Source organism: Podarcis filfolensis, assembly GCF_964270895.1.
Source record: "Podarcis filfolensis genome assembly, chromosome: 10".
NCBI classification, from domain to species: Eukaryota; Metazoa; Chordata; class Lepidosauria; order Squamata; family Lacertidae; genus Podarcis; species Podarcis filfolensis.
This window is the reverse complement of record NC_139612.1, coordinates 42,436,458-42,461,200: the sequence shown is the minus strand read 5'-3', so window position 1 is coordinate 42,461,200 and position 24,743 is coordinate 42,436,458. Positions and strand designations below refer to the sequence as shown.

At 44.6% G+C, this 24,743-nt stretch overlaps 2 protein-coding genes across 12 annotated transcripts in view; one reads left to right on the top strand and one right to left on the bottom strand.

The window, feature by feature from the left end:
• Positions 1–8,307, bottom strand: part of WDR91 (WD repeat domain 91) — a 17,163-nt gene extending 8,856 nt beyond the window's left edge. The window contains exons 1-7 of one of the 2 annotated variants that reach the window (XM_083573646.1): positions 8,149–8,307; positions 5,399–5,578; positions 4,955–5,161; positions 3,772–3,855; positions 3,165–3,301; positions 2,295–2,463; positions 1,295–1,453 (exon numbers count right to left, since the gene is read on the bottom strand). In XM_083573646.1, the coding sequence (XP_083429772.1) occupies positions 1,295–1,453; positions 2,295–2,463; positions 3,165–3,301; positions 3,772–3,855; positions 4,955–5,161; positions 5,399–5,578; positions 8,149–8,271 (1,059 nt within the window). In that variant the 5' untranslated portion in view covers positions 8,272–8,307. The remainder of the gene's footprint in view (positions 1–1,294; positions 1,454–2,294; positions 2,464–3,164; positions 3,302–3,771; positions 3,856–4,954; positions 5,162–5,398; positions 5,579–8,148) is intronic. The other variant, XM_083573647.1, reaches the window with a different exon arrangement.
• On the top strand, positions 7,970–24,743 carry STRA8 (stimulated by retinoic acid 8). Of its 10 annotated transcripts, none has more exons than XM_083573654.1 (9): positions 7,970–8,014; positions 12,742–12,939; positions 13,448–13,523; positions 14,663–14,747; positions 15,243–15,401; positions 17,252–17,534; positions 20,999–21,075; positions 21,791–21,902; positions 24,438–24,740. In XM_083573654.1, exons 1-9 carry the CDS (start codon positions 7,994–7,996, stop codon positions 24,510–24,512), a joined length of 1,086 nt encoding a protein of 361 aa, XP_083429780.1. In that variant the 5' UTR covers positions 7,970–7,993; the 3' UTR covers positions 24,513–24,740. The 10 variants fall into 10 exon arrangements, with proteins under 10 accessions (XP_083429780.1, XP_083429775.1, XP_083429779.1 ...); XM_083573649.1 differs by lacking the exon at positions 7,970–8,014 and adding an exon at positions 8,505–8,597; XM_083573653.1 differs by lacking the exons at positions 7,970–8,014; positions 24,438–24,740 and adding exons at positions 8,505–8,597; positions 22,585–23,176 and having other exon boundaries at positions 21,791–21,923.

The window sequence follows — 24,743 nt, the reverse complement described above, 5'->3', positions numbered from 1 at the left end:
AGAGAAAGTGGAAAATGCCAAGCAGAAGCAGACATTTTCCCTTTTCAGCAAAGTCAGCACACAAAGAAATCCAAACAGGAAATGAAGCAGGCTGGGCCTGTTTACAGAGCAGTAACCGATGAAGGAAACAGAAGGCAGGACTGATCAGATGGTTTCCAATACGGGAGGAAGCATGCAGTGAGAACTGTGCTGGGGCCAGTGTTTTTTAACCCTATCAAATAATCTGCAGTCGGGATAGTTTGCAACACAAAATTATTCAGGATAGTGAGAGCAGACCAAGGAACTCCAAAACCCTCCAAACAAGCCTCTTCAAATGTGGTTTCTTTGCAAGAGAATGGGCAATTAGATTCAGTCATTCATGTCCATTGAAACAAAAAGTATATGCCCTGCATTCGGTTACAAAAAAGTGGGGTATAAAGTAGCTCTTAACAACCCTGGAAAGAAATCTTACAGTCCCAGTGGAAAGCTACCTGAAAATGGCAGCTAAGGATTCTTAAAAGATTTTCAGTTTGAAGGGTATTTCATTTCTGTGCTGCTGGCACAGTGGGACCTCTCTTCTAGACACAAGACACCTACATGCCGCTTGCTTATGCACAGCCACTGCCATTAGAGGTCAATGCTCTGAATGAAAATGCCTTCAAATGGGTACCTACTCCAGACAGCCAAGAGGTTTGGAGATAAGATGTATGATTGCAAGAAGCTCCCTCCTGCTTCTATAGGCAACTGAAGGACTGGGGCCCATTCCAGCCCACAGGAGCTTTCATTTGGACAAGAGCCAGGGATACATCTCTGTGCACATTGTGTCATTTCTCCCTAGCAAACAGGTAGAGAGAATGGACAAAGTTCTTTCTAGCCTCATGCTTCCTAGCGTCAACGGCAAGAAAGGTTGTGCCAAAGATTCACTCCCACGTGCAAGAGCCACAAACCAGAGAACAGCAGCTGACATGCCGAAGGGAAGAACTCCATTCAAGACAGTGTTGAAGTTTACTCAGGAGGAGGGGATGGGGGTTAAGGAGAACCCTTTGTCCCCGACTTAGTTCACGCATGAGGATGTCACTGAGTAAAGCAAACAATTCTGATTCTTCATTCCCTGCTTGATCCAAACATGAGACTCTCATTTTAAAAAATCAGAACAGTAAGTAATTATCTGCTCAGGCACACATGGATCTGCATTGCTTAGACAAATCATCAGCCTGACTATTACTAGACTGCCTGCATGTGATTTGCTGCACACAGAAATACAGAGAAGACTTTATCCAATTCTCTAACCCATCAGAGACACACCAGTCCATACCTGGGAAGCTGTTTTAGTTAAAAGTTCTTTCCTTTCCTTCCCATGATCCTGCAGACGCCTCTGACGCTGCTGTAGGAAGTTGGACTCTGCTGCCACTGGGCTACTGAAGTGACTTTTTAATTCCTTGCAGGCAGTGGCTGCCTCCTTTCCTTTGGTGCTCTGGAAGGCAAAGAGAAGACTTCTCAAGTTTTAGCTCTCCCAGATACTGTGCCTAAGCTGAAATTTCTGGTATGTAACACATCTAGGAACATCATTTGTGAGAATCCTTTCATGCGATTGGTTCTGTGTCCCTTGCACATTACCCCACCACCCAACTTGGAAATAGCAGAAGAATTCAGTGATTTGAGAAGGGGAACACCCCCATGCCACCTAGAAGCACCAGCTGTGACTTATTTCAGTTGATCTAGGAGCCTGTGCACCTCTTAGGTTTGCTGTATTTAACTTCAGCTTTCAATAAAGGTTACTGAGAAGTGGCTGTTGGATGTAGGTCCTCAGTATATCCCAGTCACCATCCTTGGACAAGGTGCAAAATACAAGAACCTGCCAGGAGCAGGTTACCATCAACATGCGGATTAATATGGAGGACAGTTGGCAAATGGGCACTTGTGCCATTCCTTCCCCCTAGAGGTGCAGCCACCACCTTCACTGCTGGGTTTTCAGAGGTATCTTAACAGATTATTCTTTTTGCCCAGGTCTTTGGGGAAAACTGATGTTCTCAAGACCCACTGTAACTGCGATGCCCACTGCCATACTTATTTAAACCTTTAGCATTTGTTAATGGTTGTATTGATGACATAGTAAATGTTATTGCGTCAATCAGCTATTTAATCAACTACCCTGGGATCTTCCTTGATGAAAGGTGTTTAAAAATTAAATAAGCACATTACCTTCATGTAAATGCAAAAGAGCAACCTGTAAATCAGTCCTAAGATCAACACAGCAGACATCCAGCCTGACTCTAAACACAGGTGTTAGCCTGGCTGCTCTTATGGTACCTCACCTGGTGGTTTGATTGCTCTTTCTTGCCCATCGATGCCACGCCAGTCTGTGCCGAGCTGGATCCTGTTGTTCTAGAGGAGCCCTTTTTGCTCTGAGACAGCAGAGACGACAGGAATCCCCCTCGGGTCTGCAGAGAGTGAGCAGGGCTTCTTTGGTTGCATGTCATGTCACTAGAAAAAAGGCAGAAAACTCAAAAACCTCAGCATCAGGTCCATTAGACAGAGGCATGTTCAAAAAAAGTCCCGCTATCATCATCATCATCATGATGCTGTGTGTCACAGAGATAACAGCAGGGATTTCTGTACGTCTTCCTCCCCAGCTCCGGACTGGGGCCATAACGGAACTTCCATTTGCTAGAGTTAAACAAGAAGTCACCTCTGAATTAATTGCAGCTATGTTAGGAATGGCTGCAAGGGAACAGAGCCTGCAGCAAACCTTAGTGGACAGTCCCAGACGTGGGTGGAAGGTCCCGCTAAGGCAAATAAACTAAATAAAGCCATTAAGGGAGCTCCATAGATTCAGGAAGATGCATGATGCTCAACCGCAGGATGAGATTTCCCACCTTTTAAACAAAAGGATATTTAAAAGTAACTTAAAGTTATGAAGCTCTGATAGAAAACTCCTATAGACTGTTCCGTTAAGTGTGGTTGGTTTTTTTTTAAAGGGAGAGGCCAGCAAGACCTGGGAGCAGGGGAGAGAGAAAACACCCAACCGTTCTCAAATCTTTGTGGATCTTTCTGAATGAACATGCACTTCTCCAAAGCTGCTTGTCCAAATTTGCCAGCAAGTGAACAATGGCAAAAGGGCCAAGATCTGCCTCTACCATCCAATCATGCAGCCGTTTGTCCTGGCCTCTCACATACAGACTCACAGCTCTGAGTCCCCCAGATGGTCCATGTTGGTCACGTAGGAAGGAAGCTTGTGGTGGAGAATCAGCTCTTCCTCCTCTTCCTGCTGCTGTTGCTCCTCTTTCTTTATTCGGAAGTACTCTGCTTGCAAGGCAAACAGCTGAAAAAAAGTGGGGTTACAGGGAGAACAGAGAGAGATGAATTGCAGGTTCCATGCAAAGTTTATATTAGGGGTTGGCAACCTAAGGCCCATGGGCCACAAGCGGCCCACGGGGGTCGTTTAACCAGCCCACAAGCCGTCCCCAAACTGAGCTGCCCACTTGGCGAGTCCCCGTTTGCGGCACTAAACCAGTGCAGCGCGGTACGGGGACTCGCTTCCGCGGCGCCAGAAATTGTGTCTGCACAGACGCCGGAAATCGCGGGCACGGATGCGCAATCCGGCCCATGAAGAGATCTCTGCTGGAGTGAACCAGCCAAGGCGAGGTAAACCTTGCCGACCCCTGGTTTATATCATGCAACAGTTTATATCGTACATTATTTATTGGCTCTGAGTCAATAGCTCAATTTGAAGTTTAAACATGTGTTCTCGAGTTTTTGTAAGTAAGAGAATTCGAGAATGGACATTCTCACCTTTTGACGCAGAATTTCATTTTCTTCTTGCAGGAAACAACTTCTCTGACATTCTGTCTCAAAGTTCAAGATTACTGGTACAGGTAAGAAAGGTTAAGGGTAAAAAACTTAAAGCAAGAATGGAAGTCCTTCCTCTAAAGCAGACTTTGCCTACCAAATGCTCTCTAGATGTTTTGAAGGGTACCAGCTTGTTTTGTGGCACCTTGAAGACTAACACACCTTTTATGGGATAACATGATGACAAACCTATCTAGATATGTAGAATGTTAGCATGTATTTTACTTTGTAGCTTTTCATTGATTTTAACTATTTTTTAATGTTTAAAGTAGCTATTTTTACTGGGGTTTTTTGTTCCAAGTGGTATATAAATTTAATAACATAAATAAATAATTCCACTGCAACAGACTAACAGAGCTAGCCATCTGGAGATTGATGCCACTTTTACAGCTGTTTTGATTTTCAACAATAGAAAAGGCAATTTAAATCAATGCATTTCTTAACACCTTGACCACCAAAGGCAGCACCAAACAAGTCTTAAGAGTGTCCCAAACATGGTAGTTTGTGAGATTCAGTGAGTTGCATGATCTTGCCCATTGATGCTACTTTTTATTATTATCTATTTTTTCTTAAATCATATTTCTCTCACTCCTCACATGGCATCCCCACTACTCAGGGATTTATATTTATTATATATCTGGGGTGGAAGAAGATGGAGGAATATATATTATCCAAAACAGAAAAAAACCACAACTGGCTGCTACCATCACCTGCCTGTGACTTGAAACACTATCGAGAAAATGCTTGAGCTGCAAAGAAGTAAAATAATGCTGACAAATGACTGCAGGTCTCTTGCCCAGTTGGTCTAGTTGTGACATGCCAGTTTTGTGGGCTACAGTCCAGAATAAAATACTCTAGCATTACGTTTGGCCTTGGTTTCCTTAGTATGCAATTTTGATAAAGTGGGGATGAGGACGGTGATCTGCTGAAAGAACAAAATATATAAATCCATAAGTTGTAGATGATATGGATGGACCAGACTAACAAGCCACACCGTTGCTCTGTAACACACAAGGCAGAAAGCTGATTACGACTCTCTAACATGACAACAAGAGAAAGGGAGAGAGAACAAAGGATGAAGCTGTTTCATAATTAAAACTAATTTTTCACATCTAGAAAGGATATGCATACACTGAAATAAGACACTGAGGAAGTTGTGCAGAGAAACGATGAAAGTGTCTGCCCACTGGCGGGAAAAATATGTTGCAAAAGTAGGGTTTGCATCTGGATTGGTGATGAAAGGTAGAACAAACCAGTCCTTCCACTCAGCTTGGTTCTGAAGTTCAGAGGCTTGTTTGAGAAAGAATTCCTGTGTCTTGTCGTTCCTGTTTGTCTAAAACACAGAAAACAGAAAAGGGACTCAGATTACAAATTTTAATGCTGCTCTGGCAGCTGCAAATATTGGTTTCTGTTCTGGACCCAGCAGGGGGATAGGAGTACTTTCCCCCACCTAACTGCCCACCTGCTAGAGAAGAAGGATGCGTACAGCATTTTGTTAGATAAGGCAACATATTTACTCTTAAAACAAACCAATTGTATTTTGAAGAAAAGCTACCTGCTTGACACAAACCTGCACAGTATGAACGAGGTAGTAGCGGTATAAACTAATTTTCAGCTTGTTCACGGTAGGTCGGTACATATCCTCCAATCGACTGAAAAGGCGTCTGTCGAGGTAGCTCCAGTAATCCCGAAGGGCAGCCAGATCATAGCTATGAACGAACTGCAGAAACTGGTCCACTATCTTATCTACCTGAAGAGACAGCACAGAACCCCAAAAACCCAGTTAGTTCTTACCCACGTTAACTGTCAGCTTCTGTCACCAAAAGCCATAACAAAATCACACATAAACGCTGGAGACAAGGTCAGGTTACACAACCTGCATCAGTTATGAGCCTCAAATGGGGAATTCCAAGAGCCACTAGCAATACCTTTCAGTTTTCCTTTTGGGGCTGAGGCACCTTAGTGCCTCTGAGTCACTGGCAGTGCTGAAGGACCTAGTAACATCATTCCAAAGAAGTAAGTCTGTAAACCCGCTTGTAGAACAGCCTCTTAGACAGCCCTCACCAACTCAATGCCCTCCAATTATTTTGGACAATAACATCAGCCCTAGCCAGCTGGAATCCAACAATATGTGGAGGGCCACATGTCCCCCACCTCTGATATAAACAAAGCATAGCTTCTATGATGTTGTGTACTGACATGCGGGGGGTGGGGGGTGGAATTCTTTGCCAAGATTTTCCAGGCAGATGTTCCCTTCTGCTACAGCAGCTAGGCTTGAAAAGAGGCTATAAATGTATGTTTGACTGATATTTCCAGTTTTGTCACATCCAAATGGAACTTTTTTATCACTCCGTTTTTGGAGACTCGCTGAAAACAAGGAAGCTGGTTTCAACAAAACATCGCTAACTTCTTTCAAAACCAGGCTAAAGTCATCCTTGGCACTGTAATTTCTCAGCAGGCCCAGTAAGAATTATTGTGCTGCACCCACCAACGTCCCATTGTCTATCTAACACAGCCTTCCTCAACCTGCTGCTCTGCAGGTGTCACTGGACTACACCCCCCATAATCCCTAACCCCCAGTGATGCTGGCTGGGGGTTTTTGGGGGTTGAAGTCCAAGAATACCTAGAGGGCACCAGGTTGGAGAGGCTAATCTAGGTCAATGTTCTATCTTCCCAGTTTATTGCTTCCACAAGGCAAAACCCTAAATGAGATTGGCTAGTTACTCAGGTTACTTGAATCAGGGGGAACAGAATGAAGACGACAGAAAGATGATGAAGAAAACTGCCAAAAACCAAATGTAGAGATGGCACTTTCCAACAAGCTTAACTGGAAGTATACCAATGTGACAGGCAGTTCTAACATCAAAACAAAAGTATTATATGAATAGGTGAGGTGGTGGGATTTCATGTTCTGGAGGAATTGGCAAAAGACCCCCTCACCAAAAAAAAGGAAGAAGGACTTGGCAATAAAATCTGGCAGTTCTTAATATACCCTCACAGAAGGGTCATAATGCAACGTAACGATTCATATACAGTATATGCATAATTTTAATCACATATGAAATTATGATTTCAAACACTGCATTGGAATGGAAAACAATCTGTGTTGATACTAGGCCTTCACGTGCAATCCTTTTATCATTTACATTCCCAATCTTATAAGGCAGGGGACTATTATTCCCATTATATAGAGTTGCAGCTCAAAAAAATGAAGTGTGGGGTGTGGGGCTTGCTCCAATCAGTTTGGGACTGATTTCAGACAGGACTGTTTTCTATTTTCGGGATGAGCAACCACTAGCCCCTAGGCAAATTTTGAGCACCAAACTCACATGCCCTATACCTGAAGTCACAGCAGGCTCAGAAGTGAATCTGAGTTCCCTTTGGAGAACTCAGCACACAGCCAAGCCCTGCAGAAAGCATCGCCCATCAGCTGAATCACATGCATCCTTTTCAGTGTGAAAAACTTCAAGTGTGCTCATTATCACATGCCAACATCCCTTAGCCTGCAGCTATACTGAATATAGACAGTGCTAGTCAGCAGCAAAATTTAAACTAGCCCAGGTTGGTCAGAAGACTCAGACAAGAGGAGAGAAAAAGAAGAGTTCTGATGGGATACTATTAGAAGAGGGGAGAGAAAGACCAGTTAGAATTCTCCTCTGTGGAATTCGAGAGAATATTATTCAAATTATCTAGGCTCTGTTTAACAAGTGCAATGTGTTGGGTACTGCTTTATACATATCTGAATTTACTGAAACCCCATTCAAGAGCTTTGTGTAAAGGGAAACACACTGTGTATTACTTCTGATGCCAAATATATTTTCGTTGATGCCCTGTTCCTAATTCCAGATGCGTAAGGACTACAGTACTGCAGTTACTCAGCTGAGGAAAAGGGAAGTACTCTGACCCTACTCAGGCTCTCTCCTCTTCCTTGCTAGCCTGCACTTGCTCCGGTGGGGGAGGCCTGCTTAAATTTAGGCACGGGTGCCGCTACAAGGGGCTACATAAGGCAGCCATTAGGGGGACGCTGGACTAGCTGCTAAGGAACCCAAAGACCATCTAAACCAACCCGCCCGCAACACCAGGCCCATCTAGCCAGCGGCAGCAAGTGTCAACGCAGCACTGGCAAGGGCGCTCAAAATCCCAGGCGCGGAGCATTTCACACGTAATGCAATGCTGCTCCTTGCAGGTTCGCGAGTTAAATTGGAAAAGGAAAGAGGACGGGCGGGCGGGACCTGCTAACCCCAATTCCTCCTCCCCCAGCCCTTCCTTCCCTCCAGCCACCCGCGGGTCCTGTCGGCTTCCCTCCCGGGCAACCCTCACCCGGAAGCCCTTCTCTTTGTCCGCCTTGATCTCCGCGTCGAACTGCTTCAAGGTGGCCGTGAAGCCGCGGAAGAGCAGATATTCCCGCACCAGCTCATCGGTGCGCTCCGCCGCAGCCGCCATCGCGCCGCCGGGTCACGGGGAACAGGGAGGGACGCTCCGAGCTCCGCGCGCCGCCCTCGCCGCCACGCTCCGCCCCTCGCCCAGGCGCCCGGCCGCCGCCGCCGCCCTCGGTTCCCCCAGCGCCGCTTTTTGCTAGAATCGGCGTTTGGCGGCCGGCGGGATCCCGTTGGCTTTTGTTTCGCTTTGAAAGAGAGGAGACTGCGTGGTTTTGTTGGGTTGAAGGCTCGGGCCTGAGCATCAAGGCGGGCGATTCTCTGCAACCGCGAGTTGGAAGCTTCCTTACTGTTAAGGGGAAATGCATCGTTTTAAGCACACGTTTTGAGATTGTAAGGATCCCAGATGCCGCAACAAACTTGCCGACCACCCAGCCAAGGATTTACCTGCCATTAGCACACATGGTGTTAATACTTCATCCAGATCTGTCAGCAGGCACTCTATGGACTCTAATCGTTGTCACTTTATTATTATTATTAGCCAGTTTGCTCGCTCTCTGGGAAAATGTACTTTCCTGCCTTGTTGTACGATCCTCTCTCTTCACGCCCACCGATATATTCCATTGTTATATGAGTATAGCATTCCCCACCCGCCCTCAAGGCCAGAAAAACAACAACAGTCGCACAGGTGCAAGGGGTTTCTAAGTCAGCATCCATGTGTGTCTGTTCACTCCTGGAACTTTAAACTGAAATGACAGCAAAGCAACATCTTAAGACGTCTGTGAAACAGCACAACAGCAGCTGTCATTGCTTTCCTTGTAAAATTGCTACATTATTTTTTTTTTGTATGCGTGCGTCCTATTCAACGTTAGCGAGGCGTGCTTCGTGGTCACCCATAAATCATATTCATTATTTTTACGTTTTAAATTCTATTTGTTTTCTATAGTAAAGCAGCAAGGGAGAATTGTTCTTCCTCAGTATTTATTTCTTTGCTGCCAGGGACGTGCTACGTGTAGTGTAGTAACTGCTCAAGATGACCAAAGCAGCTCGGTCTTTGGGGAAAAGGTGGTAGCTTGTATACCCCAAAATACTACTTCGGGGAGTTGGTCAGACCAGGTTGCCCCACTGCAAGCTGGTGTTTGAAAGTCTTCACTCAAGAGGGCGCCTTACAAACTCTCTCTCCTGCATAGTAATCTGCTTACATGTGGATCCACCACTCGCCTTTTCCCTCCCAAATGCAGCTTAAGCCCTATCTTGGGTGGACTGGGCGCGAGCTACACGTGTCAGGTGTTTCATCCGCTAGGCACGTGCAGAGGAAGTGACCCGGTTTAAAGGAGACACCCAGCGCGTACAAACGCTTTCTTCCAGCACACACAACATCCGGTCTAAATTGGGTTGCGTTGCGTTTACACGGAGATACTCAAGGGACGGTCACCTACTTCATGCTCGTGTGAACACAGCGCTGCACCAGAAACACAAATGCAGGCGGTACTTAATTATGGGTGTATCAAGCGTAAACAACTTCCGTTCCAAGTACTGTACTATATTCTAACCTATACCTATGTAAAGCGACACACGAGTAAATACTGTTTGCTGCCCGGAACTTTAATACCCCCTCACTCAGCTTCACCCACTTTCCCAAATCTCCGTCCCCGCTTCGCCTCTTTCTCCTTTTCTGCCGCTCCCCCGTTTTTCTTTCCCGCGTTTTTGTTGCCCTTTTCCAGCTCCGCTACCAGAACGGCCGGCTCGACACCGGAGCTTTCCTATTGGCTGCTGGAGATGCCTCCTGCGCTCTGATTGGCTATGCGCCTCTCGGCTAGCGCTAAGGTGAGGGGATAGAGCGGGAAGGCGCGCGGAGGGGCGCGTGCTGCGAAAGCCGCGCTGCTGGTTGCTAGCTTGGCGCAAGGTGAGCTGGAGGAGCAGGCGCCGCCTGAAAAGCATCCTTCGCGTGAGGCATCTTCTGCAAAGAGGCGTGCAGTGTCTTCCTCTTGTATCCCAGGGCCGAGTCTGCAAAGGGGCAGAGGGAGGCTGGGGGCATAAATTGGGGAAGGAGTTGGCTTCCCTAAAGCAGAGCAATGTCTGGGGGGAAAGGCGGTGAAATGTAGTGGAGAAACGGGTGGGGCAGGTGGGATTGTAGATATTTTTCAGCAGCAGCACCGTGGTTGGAGAGACAGCAAATTCCTCCCCCCTCCCCCTTGAAGTCAGTTGGGAACGTGGGTTTTTAAAAATAATGGAAAGGCTGGTTTGAGACAGCAACAAACTAGTTGAAATTTGCTGTCAGTATTCTGTCTATATGAACTGCAGGTCTCCAGGGTTTCAGAAAAATTCCCAGTGCCCGCTGGGCAATGCCAGGAATCCCAGGAGCTTTTGAAGTAAGGCAGGTGGTCTGCTACCACTGAGCTACGGCCTTCCCCAAACCTTAAAAACACTTTTCTTCTAAATACCTGTTTACTCAGATGTAAGTCTGTATTTGAGAAATGTCACAGTGGGTTTAAATGTGCTCTTGAAAATACCAAGTGGGAGGGATCAATCCTGTGGTCACTCAGTGCCAACTGAGTTAACTATATATTGCTGTGGAGGAGAATAAGAAATCCACTGGCACATAATTAACAGGTGATACCAGACTGCTATGTAAATATCAAGAGCCTTTCCACTCAAGATTTGCAGAACTTGGCAGGAGTCTCCAGCACTGTTTGTTTAATTCAAAATATCAAAAATGAATTATTTGCTTCTGTTGTATAAAATCTCTAAGTGCTATTTGGAGCACAGTCCTTATTCCTTTCTATATATATTTACAGAACTAAATATTTTTGGCGGCAAAGGAAGGAATAAGCCATGAGTCACACCTCAGTTACAGCTGGTTTTATCCTAGGATCTCAGTAGGACTGGAGGGATGTAATATATGCTCTGTGTTGCAAAAAGGGTCTGTGCAAGCCTCTTGCACTGATCTTGAATGCAAAATAAATGTGCACCCCAATCCGAAGCATATTTATTTGGAACTAAGTCAGTCCCACTGAATCCAATCAGATGTCCAGTCAGACATAAGCATGCAGAATTTCAGCCTTAAAGGATCTGGCAGAGATTTGTCAAGAGGATGTCTGACTAAAACAGTGGACCTATTACTTGTGGGTAATAGGGTAACTATTTTCTTCCTGGCCACAATTCTGTTTCTTCAACAGCAGCTTGACATACATTGTGAAAGCACACAACAGTTTTCTTATCAGTTTACCTCTGGCCCGGCCCTGGTGTTTCCTGAACCAATTTGATGTAGTGGTTAAGAATGCCAGACTAATTACAAATCCCTGTGCAGGCATGTTGCTAACTTGTAAGTGTAATTTACTTCTCTGAAACAGCAGCTAGGTTGGTAAAGCTGTGCTGGCTGAATTTCGTCAGGTAGAGTTTTGTGTGACTGAATGCTCTGCAAAAATATTAAAAATTCATGAACATAAAAAATTAGGTATTTCCTCTTCTACTCCCAGACTTGCTGGTTTTCAGTATATGTACAGTGGTACCTCAGGTTACAGACGCTTCAGGTTACAGACTCCACTAACCCAGAAATAGTACCTCGGGTTAAGAACTTTGCTTCAGGATAACAGAAATCATGCTCTGGCAGCGGGAGGCCCCATTAGCTAAAGTGGTACCTCAGATTAAGAACAGTTTCAGGTTAAGAACGGACCTCCAGAACGAATTAAGTTCTTAACCCAAGGTACCGCTGTAAAAGATTGTGCTGTTGTTTTCCCCATAGGTGAACTCCACCTGCAGGCTGACATGGTGAAATGCAGACATACAAGTTTTCTGCTGTTTTTAATAACTGGGCGTCTGTGGTGGGAAAAGTGTCATCTGCTAAATTTCGTTGTGTGAGGGTTTTTTCAGAGGACATGAACAGGGCCTAGGAACGCTAATGGATAACAAGGACTCAGAGCTGTCTTTAAGGCTTAACAGAGGCTACAAGAGACCATTGGTTTGGTCAACCCAAGTTAAAATGACAGCCTGACCTAGGTCACATCCAGATTGAGCATTAATCTTGATTCGTTTTTACAGGTTTGCAGGGGGCTATTTATCAAGCATTTGTTCTGATTTGTTGTGGGGAGGTTATACAACATCCCACACTTTCCAGTGCGTTTACAATTTCCTTATCACAAAAGTCCAGTTGTGGGAGGAAAACAGGTTTGTTGCACAAGAGCTCGAAATCATATTTAATTACACAACCTGAATTTGCTGGTTTGAAAATGCTTTGAAATGGGCTGCTTTAAAAATAAAACCCGCATTTTTTCTTGAGATGCATTCCTATTTTGGCCTTACTTCAAATACTCTTTGCACTTCCTATTGTATTTTATTTTTCTGGCTGGGTCTTCTTTTCTTTATTACATGGATATAGATTACCTACAGTGACTTTCTGATCATTTTAGCACTTAGCAGGCATCAACAAGGTAAGGGGTGCTGGGGCTCATGTTGCTTAAAATCAGTTTGCTTTGTTGCACTTGCCACTGCTGATATTAAGCTGTTTTTTAAGCAGTGGAATGACATTGTCTTACAGCTTTTGATGGAGACATCTGGAAATTGTAGCACCCCATATGCTAGAGTGACTTCTAAGTATCGTACACATCTGCAGGATCCAAAGTCGCAAGGGGGCAAAAGACGGTTGTCTCAGGCACGCAACAGAGCTACCTTGGCAGGACTTTTCAACAACCTACGAGAAACAGTATATTCTCAGCAAGATAACTCCACATCAAAGGTATAGAAATAACTCGAAATCAGCACCTATGGGCCCATCTGCACTATTTTTAAAACACCGTTGTTCCCCTTTAAACAGTCATGGCTTTCCTCAAGGACTCTTGGGAACTAGTTTGTTTCCAGGAGTGCTGTGAATTGTTAGGAGACTCCAGTTCTCCTCATAGAACTACAGTTTCTGGGAAGAGAGGTTGACTGTTAAGCCACTCTGAGAATTATAGCTCTTGGAGGAGAATGTTGGCTTCTGAATCCATCTTTTGTTTATGTGTTTTGAGGAATACAACGAAGGGTCGAAACAATCTGCATGAAAGGCTATGCATTTCCTGACTTGGTGGGTATTTATTTACTGTGCTGTCTTCCTTTGCTTTTCATAATCCATTGTACAGTATTTGAAGTCTTCAAAGGGATGTTTGGCCAGCAACAAGAAGACGATCAGAAAAATCTAAGGCATATTAAAATGTTAATCTGCTCAGAACACAGCTAGATTGGGCCTGTTCTCTGTTTTTGTTTAGTGTCAGGTTTTATGCAAGGCTAAGAATTATATCCAGGAGCTGGAGAAAACCTTGGAAAACTTGCTGAAAATGAAAGGTATCGTACCAGCACCATGACACCTCATTTAAATATGAAAAACCTTTTCCCTGACTTTTTCAGTAGGAAAATGTACTAGGCAGACATGACTAAAGAGGTAAACTGTCCCTGCAGATGGCTGAGGTTCTTGTTCCTTCTGACATACCATCCTGAGCCTGGTTCTTCTTACAAATAGTAGGTGAGGTGGTAAACCTATGTCTTCAACTAGGGATGTTGGAGAATTCTAATGGAAACAGAAGCAGAAATTGCCACTGTTTGTGCTTTTGTCCCAAAGTGCAGAACAGAAATCAATCCAGCAATTACAATTGGTATTCACTTCTTTTTAGTCTGCAACTGATACCTAATTAATGACCTAATTTTAAACATTGTTCTGACTTTTCCTTTACATTGAAATGAATGGCCTAGGAAGGAGTCCATCATTAATTATTTCATGCCAGGGTCTCATTCTAGCTCACACCTCCTGCCCCCTGCAATTTATTATGGGGGAGGAGCTTGCACTCAAAGATGAACTATGTGATTGAGTCATATGTATTCTGTCCCTCAGTGTGTTTCAGTAAATGCAGAAGGCGTGCTAGAATTGGACTGGAGAGACCTCAATTTTAATCTTTGCTCAGGCTTGCATATTACAAATTATCCTTTGGTGATGTCACTTTTCCCCCAGGCTATCTTGCCTCTTCCTTTCCCCCCATCTGACCCACCTAGTAGTGGCTCTCTGGAGGCTTGGGCAGAGTTCCTTTCTCATCCCCTGTGCTACCTGCTCCTTTCATGCTGGGGACTGAGCCTTCTGCATGGCCCCTTCCAAAATAAAGTTGTGGGATTTTTCTCTGATCCCTCATAGGCCCTGTCTTCTCTGGCTTGCTAAATTGATTGTATTTCCTTCTGGAATTTACAGTTCTAGTGCTTATTTCGTTTTACTCTGCTTTCCCCTTGGTTTTTACATTGTGATATATAGTGTGTTTCTTTATTGTAAGGTGTTTTGAGCATAAAAAAAATAGGATGAGGATTTAAAAATATATACCGGTATCTTGTTGGTAACTTATGAAGCCATTTACCCACATCATTTCCTTGAAATGAGGTTGGTGTGAGAGAGCTTCAAAATGTGCCACTTTGTTGATGGGTGCTCATTCTTCTGGCAACAGAGGTTTTAAATCTGGAGGATGGCCATCCATCGAGCTTGGAGGAAGTAAAGGAAGAATATGTCAAAATGTACTTCAACAATCACAGGTAAGTCACCGAAAAATATAGATGTACTGAATTTGTCCCCTTTAAGCAACTCAGAAAACTTTTTTGCAAGCTTCAGGAGGATAAACTGCTTCTGCCTTGTGAGTTGTGTATGTACACACAGTTTTAGGCTATAGAAACAAACAAGAAGCAAAATTATTGCAGAGCAGGCTGAGTCAACCCTTAAAAGCAGCTCATTTTGTAGCATCCTATCAGTCCCAGACCCAAACTCCTCTTACATTTGCTTCTCTCTGCCAATGTAGTCCTTTTCTTAACATGATTTGGATAGCCTGGCAAGTTATTTGGAAAAAAAGTACCTGCTCATAATAAAAGCTTTTGTCTAATTAAGTTTTACTCACAGCAGACCTACTGAAGTTAACAAACTAAAATTAGCTAGGGTGATTCATTTCAGTGGGTCTGCTATGACTGGATAAAATCGACAGCCAGTCAATCTCTCATCCCCTAAATATTTTCTAGCTTTCCTTTTCTTGCTTCTAGTACTGCTTCATCCCCTCCTTCAAATTCTGCAAGTCAGAGTGGCGCTACCGTCTGGTACGTGATTCAGGAACACGAAAAGACCTCGGTAGGGGAGGATGTGACTTTGAGGCTGACGCAGTCGCCAGCTGCCTCTTCTCCTGACCTCATGGAGTTTGAGCGGTATGTGAAGCTTTTCCATTGTTTCTCCCTTTGGAACAACCCACCGGCTAACGTTACAGAGGACGGAGTCCTTGCCTGCTACAAGAAAGACACCAATAGCTGCAGGATAGGGTGATTTCTGTGGGTCTGACTTCTGCCCTCATAGGACTCTCTAACGTGAGAAACTACCCTGTGGAAATTCTGCTGGAGTGATTGGTTACCTTTGTATAGGGGAAATTATTGGGTTGTCTTTGTTTTTATTATGTATTTTGCATTTTTTATATTGTCATTGTTATATTTTATGTTGTTAGCCACCCTGAGATCTATAGGTATAGGGCGGTATACAAATTTAATTAATAATAATGGTAATAATATAGTCCCTGACACTTTTGCACCGGCATATGTAACATAAGAGGGCCACAGGAAAGCAGCTCCATTTGTCAGAGCTTTGCAGCTTTTAGAAATTTATTTTCCCCTGTGAATAAAGGAAACGTTTGCTCACATCTGTCATAGTCAACAGAATAGCTTAAATGGCTTGAGCACTAGAACATACCCACCCACCCATATATATATATATATATATATATATATATATATATATATATATATCTCCATCCCGTACAAGCTTGGGATAATGTTTTGTTGATACAAATGACAAGGTAAGACCTAGCTTGATGCACATTTGTGATGACTTATCTTCTATTTCTGCTTTTCTTAAGTATTATATGTACACCACATAACACAATGTTATAATGCTGCACTATAATTCTGCAATTCTCTTTTGAGGGTCAGGCTGAAATAGAGGTATCAATCCAGTTTGGCCAGCAGGTGGCGCAAGCCTGCTTCTCTCATACACTTTATTGTGGCCTTTTCTAATGAACAGGTACTGAGTTCTTTGACTGTCCGCAAAGGTTTTAGCCAGCAAAATAAGTACTTTACTCCTCACAAAACCTATACAACTCCTTTTGTGGTTTCTGCTCCCTCCCTTCCCACCTTCAGTGATACTCCTTAGAGCAAGTCTGACCAGGTCTGTCACGACAAGAGTGAATAACTGACTGTTGCTTTGCAATAATAGGCCAAGCACATGTGTCCTCTTTACGTTACTGATTCTCCTCCAGTAATTGGTTCTTTAATCAGATGTGACACAGTTGTGACCTTCCCTTTTAGTGGTTGGATAGCTCAGCTGGTAGAGCATGAGAAACTTAATCTGTGGGTCATGAGTTCGAGCCCCACGTTGTGCGAAAGATTCCTGCATTCCTGGGGGTTGGACTAGATGACCCTTGGGGTCCCTTCCAACTATGGGTCTGTGTACTATGGCTAGATAATTAGGCAACACAAGAAATCAACTCATTCTCTCCGCCCCCCCATGCACCCACCTACCCTAAACCATAATTCAGGGGAACTTCCAGTGAGTTAACAGGCATAATAGACTACTGAATAGGGCGACATGTTTAACACAGCTGAAAACAAGGCCATATATGTTCAGTCACCAGGAGAAATGCAGGGCAAGGCAATGATAGAGTGACTCCCTGGCTTGATACTTTGGTGTACAAAAAGAACGGCCCATTGCTCTGTTGGTGGTTCACTTGTGCATGCAGAATGTCTGTCCCAGGTCCAGACCTTGGTTAACTCCATTTAAAAGAAGAAGAAAAGGGTTCAGGTAGCAGGAAAGAGCACTCTCTTCTTGATCTTCCTGGAAATCTATTAACCATTAGAACAGACCTGGGACGAGGCAGCTTCCTAAATTGTGCCACCTTCTCATGGCTACTACCAAATATGAGTCACAAAAGGGACTACCTGGTTGGTCTCTGCGCTGTTGGATGCCATCCAGACCACATTCTAAATGCCGTCTTCTTTCCTGTTTTATCTAGATACTTACATTTTTACAAACAGACAGTAGACCTGCTGGTAGATAATGGGGTTGTGAGCCCCGAAGACGTTACTCTTCCTGTGGTGTCCACAGCCGTTTCCCACCTGTGGCAGGGCCTCCCTGAAGAGAGGAGGGACGGTGTCCTGCAGTACTGTAATCAGAGGCAGAATTTCATCACTGAGGTCAAGATGGCTTCCCAAGAGCCTCCTTGTGCTGAGGGCAGTGTGAGGGACAGCGGAGCTAGTCAGGAAGCCAGCGGTTCGCTAGTATCCACACCAGAGGAGGTGAGAAAGAATCACTCTTAAGGTAGGATTCAAGCTTCAGAGTTCTAACCAGGACTGGCTCTAAGGTTGAAGGTGACCCTGGGCAAAGCACCTTTTGGTAGGCCCCATCCTCCACCTGTAGCCTTTGCAAGAAGCAGGGCCTCCCTCTGACAGCAGGTAGTAGTGCCTTAATCAGTGTGCTCTAAAAAGGGCAGGCAGCTGATCCAACTGACTGTTTTATTTCTCTGCATGGGATTTATAGCCAGTCTTACACCATAATGTCCCAGGGCGTTGCTTATCAATGAAACAACGATCAAACCAGGCCCGTCTTATCCATTTAGGCTAGTGGTGCAGGGCGCCAATTTCTGGAGGGCGCCAGGCGAGAGTCCAGGGAACACCGAACGAGTGCGCTGAGTGAACGAGGGTGCGTGCGCTGCTCCTGCCAAGCGTCAGCTCGTTTTTTTCCCTTTTAGCCTGCAGGCGCCGAATTCTGCGGGGCGCCAGAAGGCTAAAAGGGAAAAAACCGAGCCAATGCTTGGTGGGAGCGGCGCAACACGCCCTCGCTCGGCACAGGCTCGCTCGCTCGGTGTGCTGCCTGCTCTGGCCACCGTGGCATGAAGCTGCCAGCTGAGCCGGGAGGCGCCACATCCAACCTCCGCCGAAGGAGCCGCCCTCCAGGTCAACAGCTCTGGGAAAGGGGGGAGGTGGGCGCCGGAGGGATCTTTGCACCATGGTGCCGGATATGCTTAAGATGGCCCTGAATCACACAATACATAAGTAAATAGTCATTAAAATAAACGGTGTCAAAACAATACCAAAGCAGGCAATAAACAATTTCAGGCGAATGGCTTGTTAAAATCCTCAGCCCCCTCCCAAATGCTGGAGCACAGTGCCTCCAAAGAAGGATCAGTCTAGCAAATCACTTTCGGTGTTTTACTGACACCGTTTTTATTGTTCTCTTTTGTTGCTTTTTTTCATTCTATGTATCGCCCTGCTATGACAGGCAGTTTTACAAATAATAAATAAATGAATACACTGTGGTAAATTAAAATTACGGCTTGACTGAGCTGCTCAATGCTTCGAGGAGCATTTGACTTGGATTAATAAATAAATCGGATGAAACATAAATCCGGGAGGACAGGCATCAGCAGTGGGCCCTGATGGGGTGTTAAAAGGATTCTAGGTTCTGACACTTGCCCTGGCTCCTAATCTTCAAGAATGCTGGCACACACCCCAAAAGTGTAGGGGAGGTGTAATGACCTATTTTAAAATCACTAGGATAAATTATAAACTCAGAAGGCAGGGCAGGTCCTGGGAATAAATGGCAGGAGTCATTAGACGGGTGAGGAAAAATTACAGGTAAGGCAGCACCTGTTTCCAACAAAAGCTGTAAACCAGAGGTTCTCAGCTAAAGTGACCATCTTGAAATGAAGGAAGAAAAATGTTTGAGCCCCTCCAGACATAAACAGCACAGTGACTGGGCAGGCAAGCAAAACTCACTCATGGAGAAGAGTAAAGAGGTCAGCAATCAAAGCAAGCTGTAGCATCAGCCCCATGTAATTTGAATGGGTGGGTGGGTTTACATATAGAAATTTTATGAAATAAATGAATAAAATAACAATGTGTAACAAGCAACAAGAGACACATGTATTAGCAAAAATACAAAAGATTGCAGAATTAAATCTTGACAAGGTTGAGCTGTCAATATGAATAATTAAGGTTAATATTTATATCGGGTTGGCAACGTGCAGCCCATGGGCTGGATGCGGCCCACAAAGACTGTTTTACTGGCCCACAAGCTGCCCCCGAACCGAACGGCACCCAAAATCATGTATGCACATGCGCAGATACCAGAAATCCCATCTGCACATGTCCAGAAACCCAAAATCACTTCTGCTCAGGCACAATTTTTGGCGTCTGGGCATGCGCAGAAGCGATTTCCGGTGTCACGCTGCGCCAGTCCGGCCCACGGAAGATCTCCATGAGAGTGACTCGGCCCATGGCTGGTAAACCTTGCCAACCCCTGATTTATATGAATGAAATGAGTACCGTATATGTGTGTGTGTGTGTGTGTGTGTATCTCTATCTCTATGCTTCCATAGAGTAAATGTACAAATTCTGTGCAAAGGTGCAGTTCATGAGACTTTGTGATGTTACTAGCCAATCTACCAATCATATTCCTCATATTTTATCTCTTGACTTGATTTCAGCCATCACGACTAACCGACTAGTCAGTCTAATCAAGCAGCAAAACTTCGTGCACCGCCACTTAATCAGTTCTGCTGAGGCAATATCATTGCTTTGCAAAGTCTCCCTTCATATAAAGAGAATAACCATACCCTGTGGGAGTTCTCCATGCAGTGTTGCTACTGAAAGTTTAAAAGCACATCTCAGGTTGAGACAGTGGCTTGGTTGATCCGTTATGCTAAGCCAAACCATGGCTTAGTAGAAACAGGAATGTGCAGTCTCCCAAGGAAGAGATTAGCTGTTTTGCTCTTCCCCCAATGTTTTGCTGTGCTAGGCTTAGCTAAGGTAATAGGTTAGCTTAATGTGCCATCCATACCTGGGATTGTGACTGAGGAAAGGTGAAATATAAATGTTTTAAATAAATAAATGAGTAGGAGAGAGAGACCTATGTTATGTTAGTGTCTGAGACATTAGTTGTGATTAACTCAAGATTCCTTGAGCCATGAAGAAGGCTGGGGATGAGGAACATGCGGCCCTTCAGATGTTCCTGGACTCCCACTTCTCATCACCCCTAGTCAGTATTCAGGAATGATGGGAGTTGGAGTCCGTCAACATCTGGAGGGCCACAGGTGTTCCATCCCTCCTCGCCTTCACACTTGAGGAATCTTGGTTACAACTGGGCTAAAACAGAAACATAAAACACAGATACGATTCACATGCTGCAGATACATTCACTGTGTTATAGAAAGGTGGTTTAAACCCAGTTATGTGCACACAGCCAAGTTGGTTCTGGAATCCAGATGATGCAGTTTAGCACAATGCTAGAAAAGGATGGAGCTCCCAGCACGATCCCTACCTTTCACTGAAGCTGTTGAGAATAACTGACCCAGATTCAAGGGTTACAGAGAATTAAAAAGTGACGCTCACAGTGAAACTAGCTGGCTTCTGTCCCACACTTTTTATTAATTATGGCCAACTCATATAAAACCAGGAAACAAAACACGACCTACCCTAACAATAATGTGTTTTTTTAAGAGATAAAAACTAGATTTTTAAAGAGATGATTGACGCTAAAAGCTTTATTGCTCATGAGTTCCAAGTTCCTTCCTTCCGTGTTTGTCCATCTGCATTCCTTTGTCATGCAGAATTGTGAGGTGTGTGTTTTTGTTAGATATAGTGCTTCACAGAATACCTTCCCGTGTTGTTGTTGTTGTGAGTGGCATAGTGTTCAAACAAGACACTAACACCATATCTAGCTGAGAGCTAGTATCTAAAATGCCATCTCTCTCTCTTTTTAGATCCTCTTTGAAGATGCATTCGATATGGCAACTAGCTTCCTGGATAGAAATGAAACCCAAGAAATGTCCAGCCAAAGGTAATAGGCTCAGTTCTGTGGACTGCCAAGATCATGGGTTGGCAAACTAAGGCCCGGGGGCCGGATCTGGCCCAATTGCCTTCTGGATCCGGCCCGGGAATCACTGCATGGATTGGCGTAGGGATTCTGATTGTTTGGGCTGCGCCATTCCCCCCCCCACACACACACATACACACCACGGCAGCGCCTCCTTCATCCTCCTGGCTTATCCCCGCCCTGCCTAGAGGAGGAAGGGGGCTGAGCTTTGTTGAGCCGCAGTTGGCTGAGCCCCATTTTAAGCAGCCCCTAACCAGAGCCAGCCCTTTCGCGCTGCTCATCATCCCGCCTCCGCCAGCCCCTGCCGCTTGCAAGGCGCAGGTAAGCAGCCACCAGGGCTTGTCCGGTGCTGTGGAGAAGGGAGGGGAGAGTCGGGGGGTACCCAAAATATAGTCTGGCCCCCCACAAGGTCTGAGGGACAGTGGACCGCCCCCCTGCGAAAAAAGTTTGCTGACCCCTGGCCAAGATCATAGCATAATTCACTATTTCACTCCACGACCACCACCTCTCCTTAACAATGCTTTGTAGGTTGGTGGGAAATCTTCCTTTGACACCTAACAGTTGGTGATCATCAAATTCAGTGTCCATATTGAAAGGGAACCATTGATTTTTCTTAATTTTCCCTTTTCTTCTCCAGGGTAGATAGAGGTCTCACTATAATCTCTTCTTCTGTTTGTAGCTCAGCATTCACAGGCTGTACTTCAGAAAGCCAAGAGGATTACCATCACCTCTACCTGCAGATCATCAGCTTCTTGAAGAGCCTGTTTTTTGCTAACACACAACCATCCCAGGTAGGACTTTGCAAAGTGCTTGTTATAAGGCAGCCCACCCCACCCCACCCAAATATAAACCTGCAGGTAATGTTACGCCCGCCTGTTGTGTTGTTGAAGATATAAGAACTACCACATCACTGCAAGTAGTAGGTTAAATTAATGCACCATTTGAAGGCCTTTTTCAGAATGTCTTGCATATATTTCAGAGCTAATTGGGTGCAACGGCCATTTTCACTTCACATTTGCCTGTTTGTCTCTCGGTCTTTCAATTGTAACATGAGGGTATACATAACTGCTATTGGCGATTCAGGTTGTGGTTGAACAGGGCTTTCACAGGGGCAGGTGCCCTATTACAGAACTACTATCCCTAGAGTGCAGCATTTGCCTGTAGTGTGCTTGTTGTGGAAATCCAAACTGTCTGTGTTTGATACATCGATAGCAGACTCATATAATCTGGATGTAGATCTTCTATACAGCATAGCCCAAACAGCAGCATCTATGCACAAGACAGTTCATTTAAGACTGAGCCTGCTGAGGAAGGAAAACAGAAAATGGGGAAGGGGGAATAGAGCAGAGAATCCTGGAGAGGAGCAATGCTGGCTGGTACTCTGAGCAGCTGCACTGTATAGACTATAACATTTTGTGTCCTTGCTGTGAATCCTTCTTTTCTATCTGGCTTAATGCAGCAGGAACCAAATAGGAGGCAGAAGCCAGCACCAGCTTTGCAGAGATACTTCCAAGTACCCCAGGGAGAAGCAGCAGCTTGGGGGTGCAGGAAGTGGTGGGACAAAATATTCATAAGGCTGAGAAGGGAAGAGAAAAGAAGCTGTGAGCAGCAAATGCCCTGTGCAGTGAGATTAATGATTATGGGTCTCTAGTTTTTTTGGACTACAACTCCCATCACCCGTAGCTAGCAGGACCAGCGGTTGGGGATGATGGGATTTACAGTCCAAAAACAGCTGGAGTCCCAAGTTTGAAAAGCCCTGGATTAGAGCATAGAAGCAGTACAGATGGATGATAAAAGCCATTTCCTCTGGACAGGAGATCCTGGGAGCTGTAGTTTTGTAAGGGGGGCCTGGGTATCCTGAGTAAATCTCAGCACCCTCACCAGACTAAAATTATGTGACTCATCTGCAGGCTGATGATGACTAAGACTGTCCATCCCAGTCCAACTCATTCATAGCAGTAGAAGAGAGATAACTGCAAAGTTTAATTGGGCAGGAATAGCAGGTTTCTAGTTGAGAGATGATGGGCTGAACAGGAAGAAGTAGGAGGAGTTGTTTACTTTTTTTTTTAAAAGAAACAGTGGCACCCAGTTTCTTTTTTACATAACTGCAGGAGAATACGCATCAATGAAGAGAAATGTGCAGCTAGGATAACTGGTTTCAGCCACAGCTTTTGTCCTTGCTTAACGCCATATCCATTAAATGCTTCACGTTATCCCTAGAGACCAGGACGAGGTGTCAACACAAAGTTCTTCAGGGCTGGGCACATGCATTAAAGTCTGTGACACTATTATCTCTGAACAATACAAGAAGGCCAGCTTGTAATACTGCGTGTATCCTATACGTACAACAGCAACAAATCACACAGTTTTCCATCAGTGTGGAGCAGGTAGAGAAGGCCCAACTGCAATGATCAAAAGACTTAGAACCGCTTTTTGTTTTTAAAAAAGAGGCTGGAACTCTAGAATGTTGAAAGGTGGCTGTCATGGTGTGGCACACAGTGATGAAACTTTACAGAACTATGAATCGTCAAGGGAGAGCAAACAGAGTAAAAAATACCCATTCTCAAAATACTAGAACTTGGGGCCATTCACCAAAATTGCTTTAGCACCCATTGTCTAGGCATTCCATGTCTGGAGTTAGTATGGTTCAGATTAACAAGGTTTGGCTATTTCTGTTGTACTTTGCTGGGTTAAATGGACATTTGCTCTTATCCTTCCAGGCAGTTTGAACTGCATCCTTTTTCTTTCTGCTTTTGTGGCACCCTTTCCACTTTTGAAGGAAAAGGTAATTGTTCCGTTTAAAGCAAGAAATGGCTAGCAGAGCTCTTGTTCTTTCTCCTTGAAAGCCCAGCTAACTTAACTCTGCTAACATTTACTTCACCTCCACAAAGCTGCCATGTGTGGGTTGGGTAGAAGTGAATTAATGACAGGTGTGCCCATCAAAATCAACAATTATAAACATTTTGCTGAGTGCCAGACTTTGAGCTGCTCCATCCAATGAATCAGTTTGTCCCAGAGCTCACTTTTTTAAAATCAAATAACGGGAACATTAAAACTCCATTGGTATGTGGGAAGGGGGAACCCTGCAGGAAGTAAGTAACTAGATTCTGCTAGTTATCATTACCTAGGATAGGGATGGGAGATCTGCAGCCCTTCCAATGTTATTGGACACCCAGCTTCCATCAGGGCTGGATGAGGATTGGAGCCTGACCACATCTGGAGGGCCCCCAGTCAGCCTAGAGAAAGAATATTTATTTACCTGTTTTGCCAATGCGATTCACTGCTAATAAGAGCTTTATCCCTCTCTCCCTGCGTATGTTTGACAGGAAGAGGTTCTCCAGCTGGATTATGAGACTGTGATGCTGAGATGCACAGAGACATTTGATGACGAAGATTTGTAAATTAAGATGGTTCTATTAAGCATGTGCGGGGCGGGGTCCTAATTGTTACTTAATGACACCCCTCAGCCTATGCCACCATGAGAAGAGATGCTGCTTCAATTCCTTGGTGTTCATCATGTTTAAATGAGTTCTGTTTGTTTATACTACATAATTCTTCATCAGTTAAATTATTTGTACTTTTTACATGTATTGCAGTTTGATATTTATAAAGTTAAAATTTTTAAAAAAGAA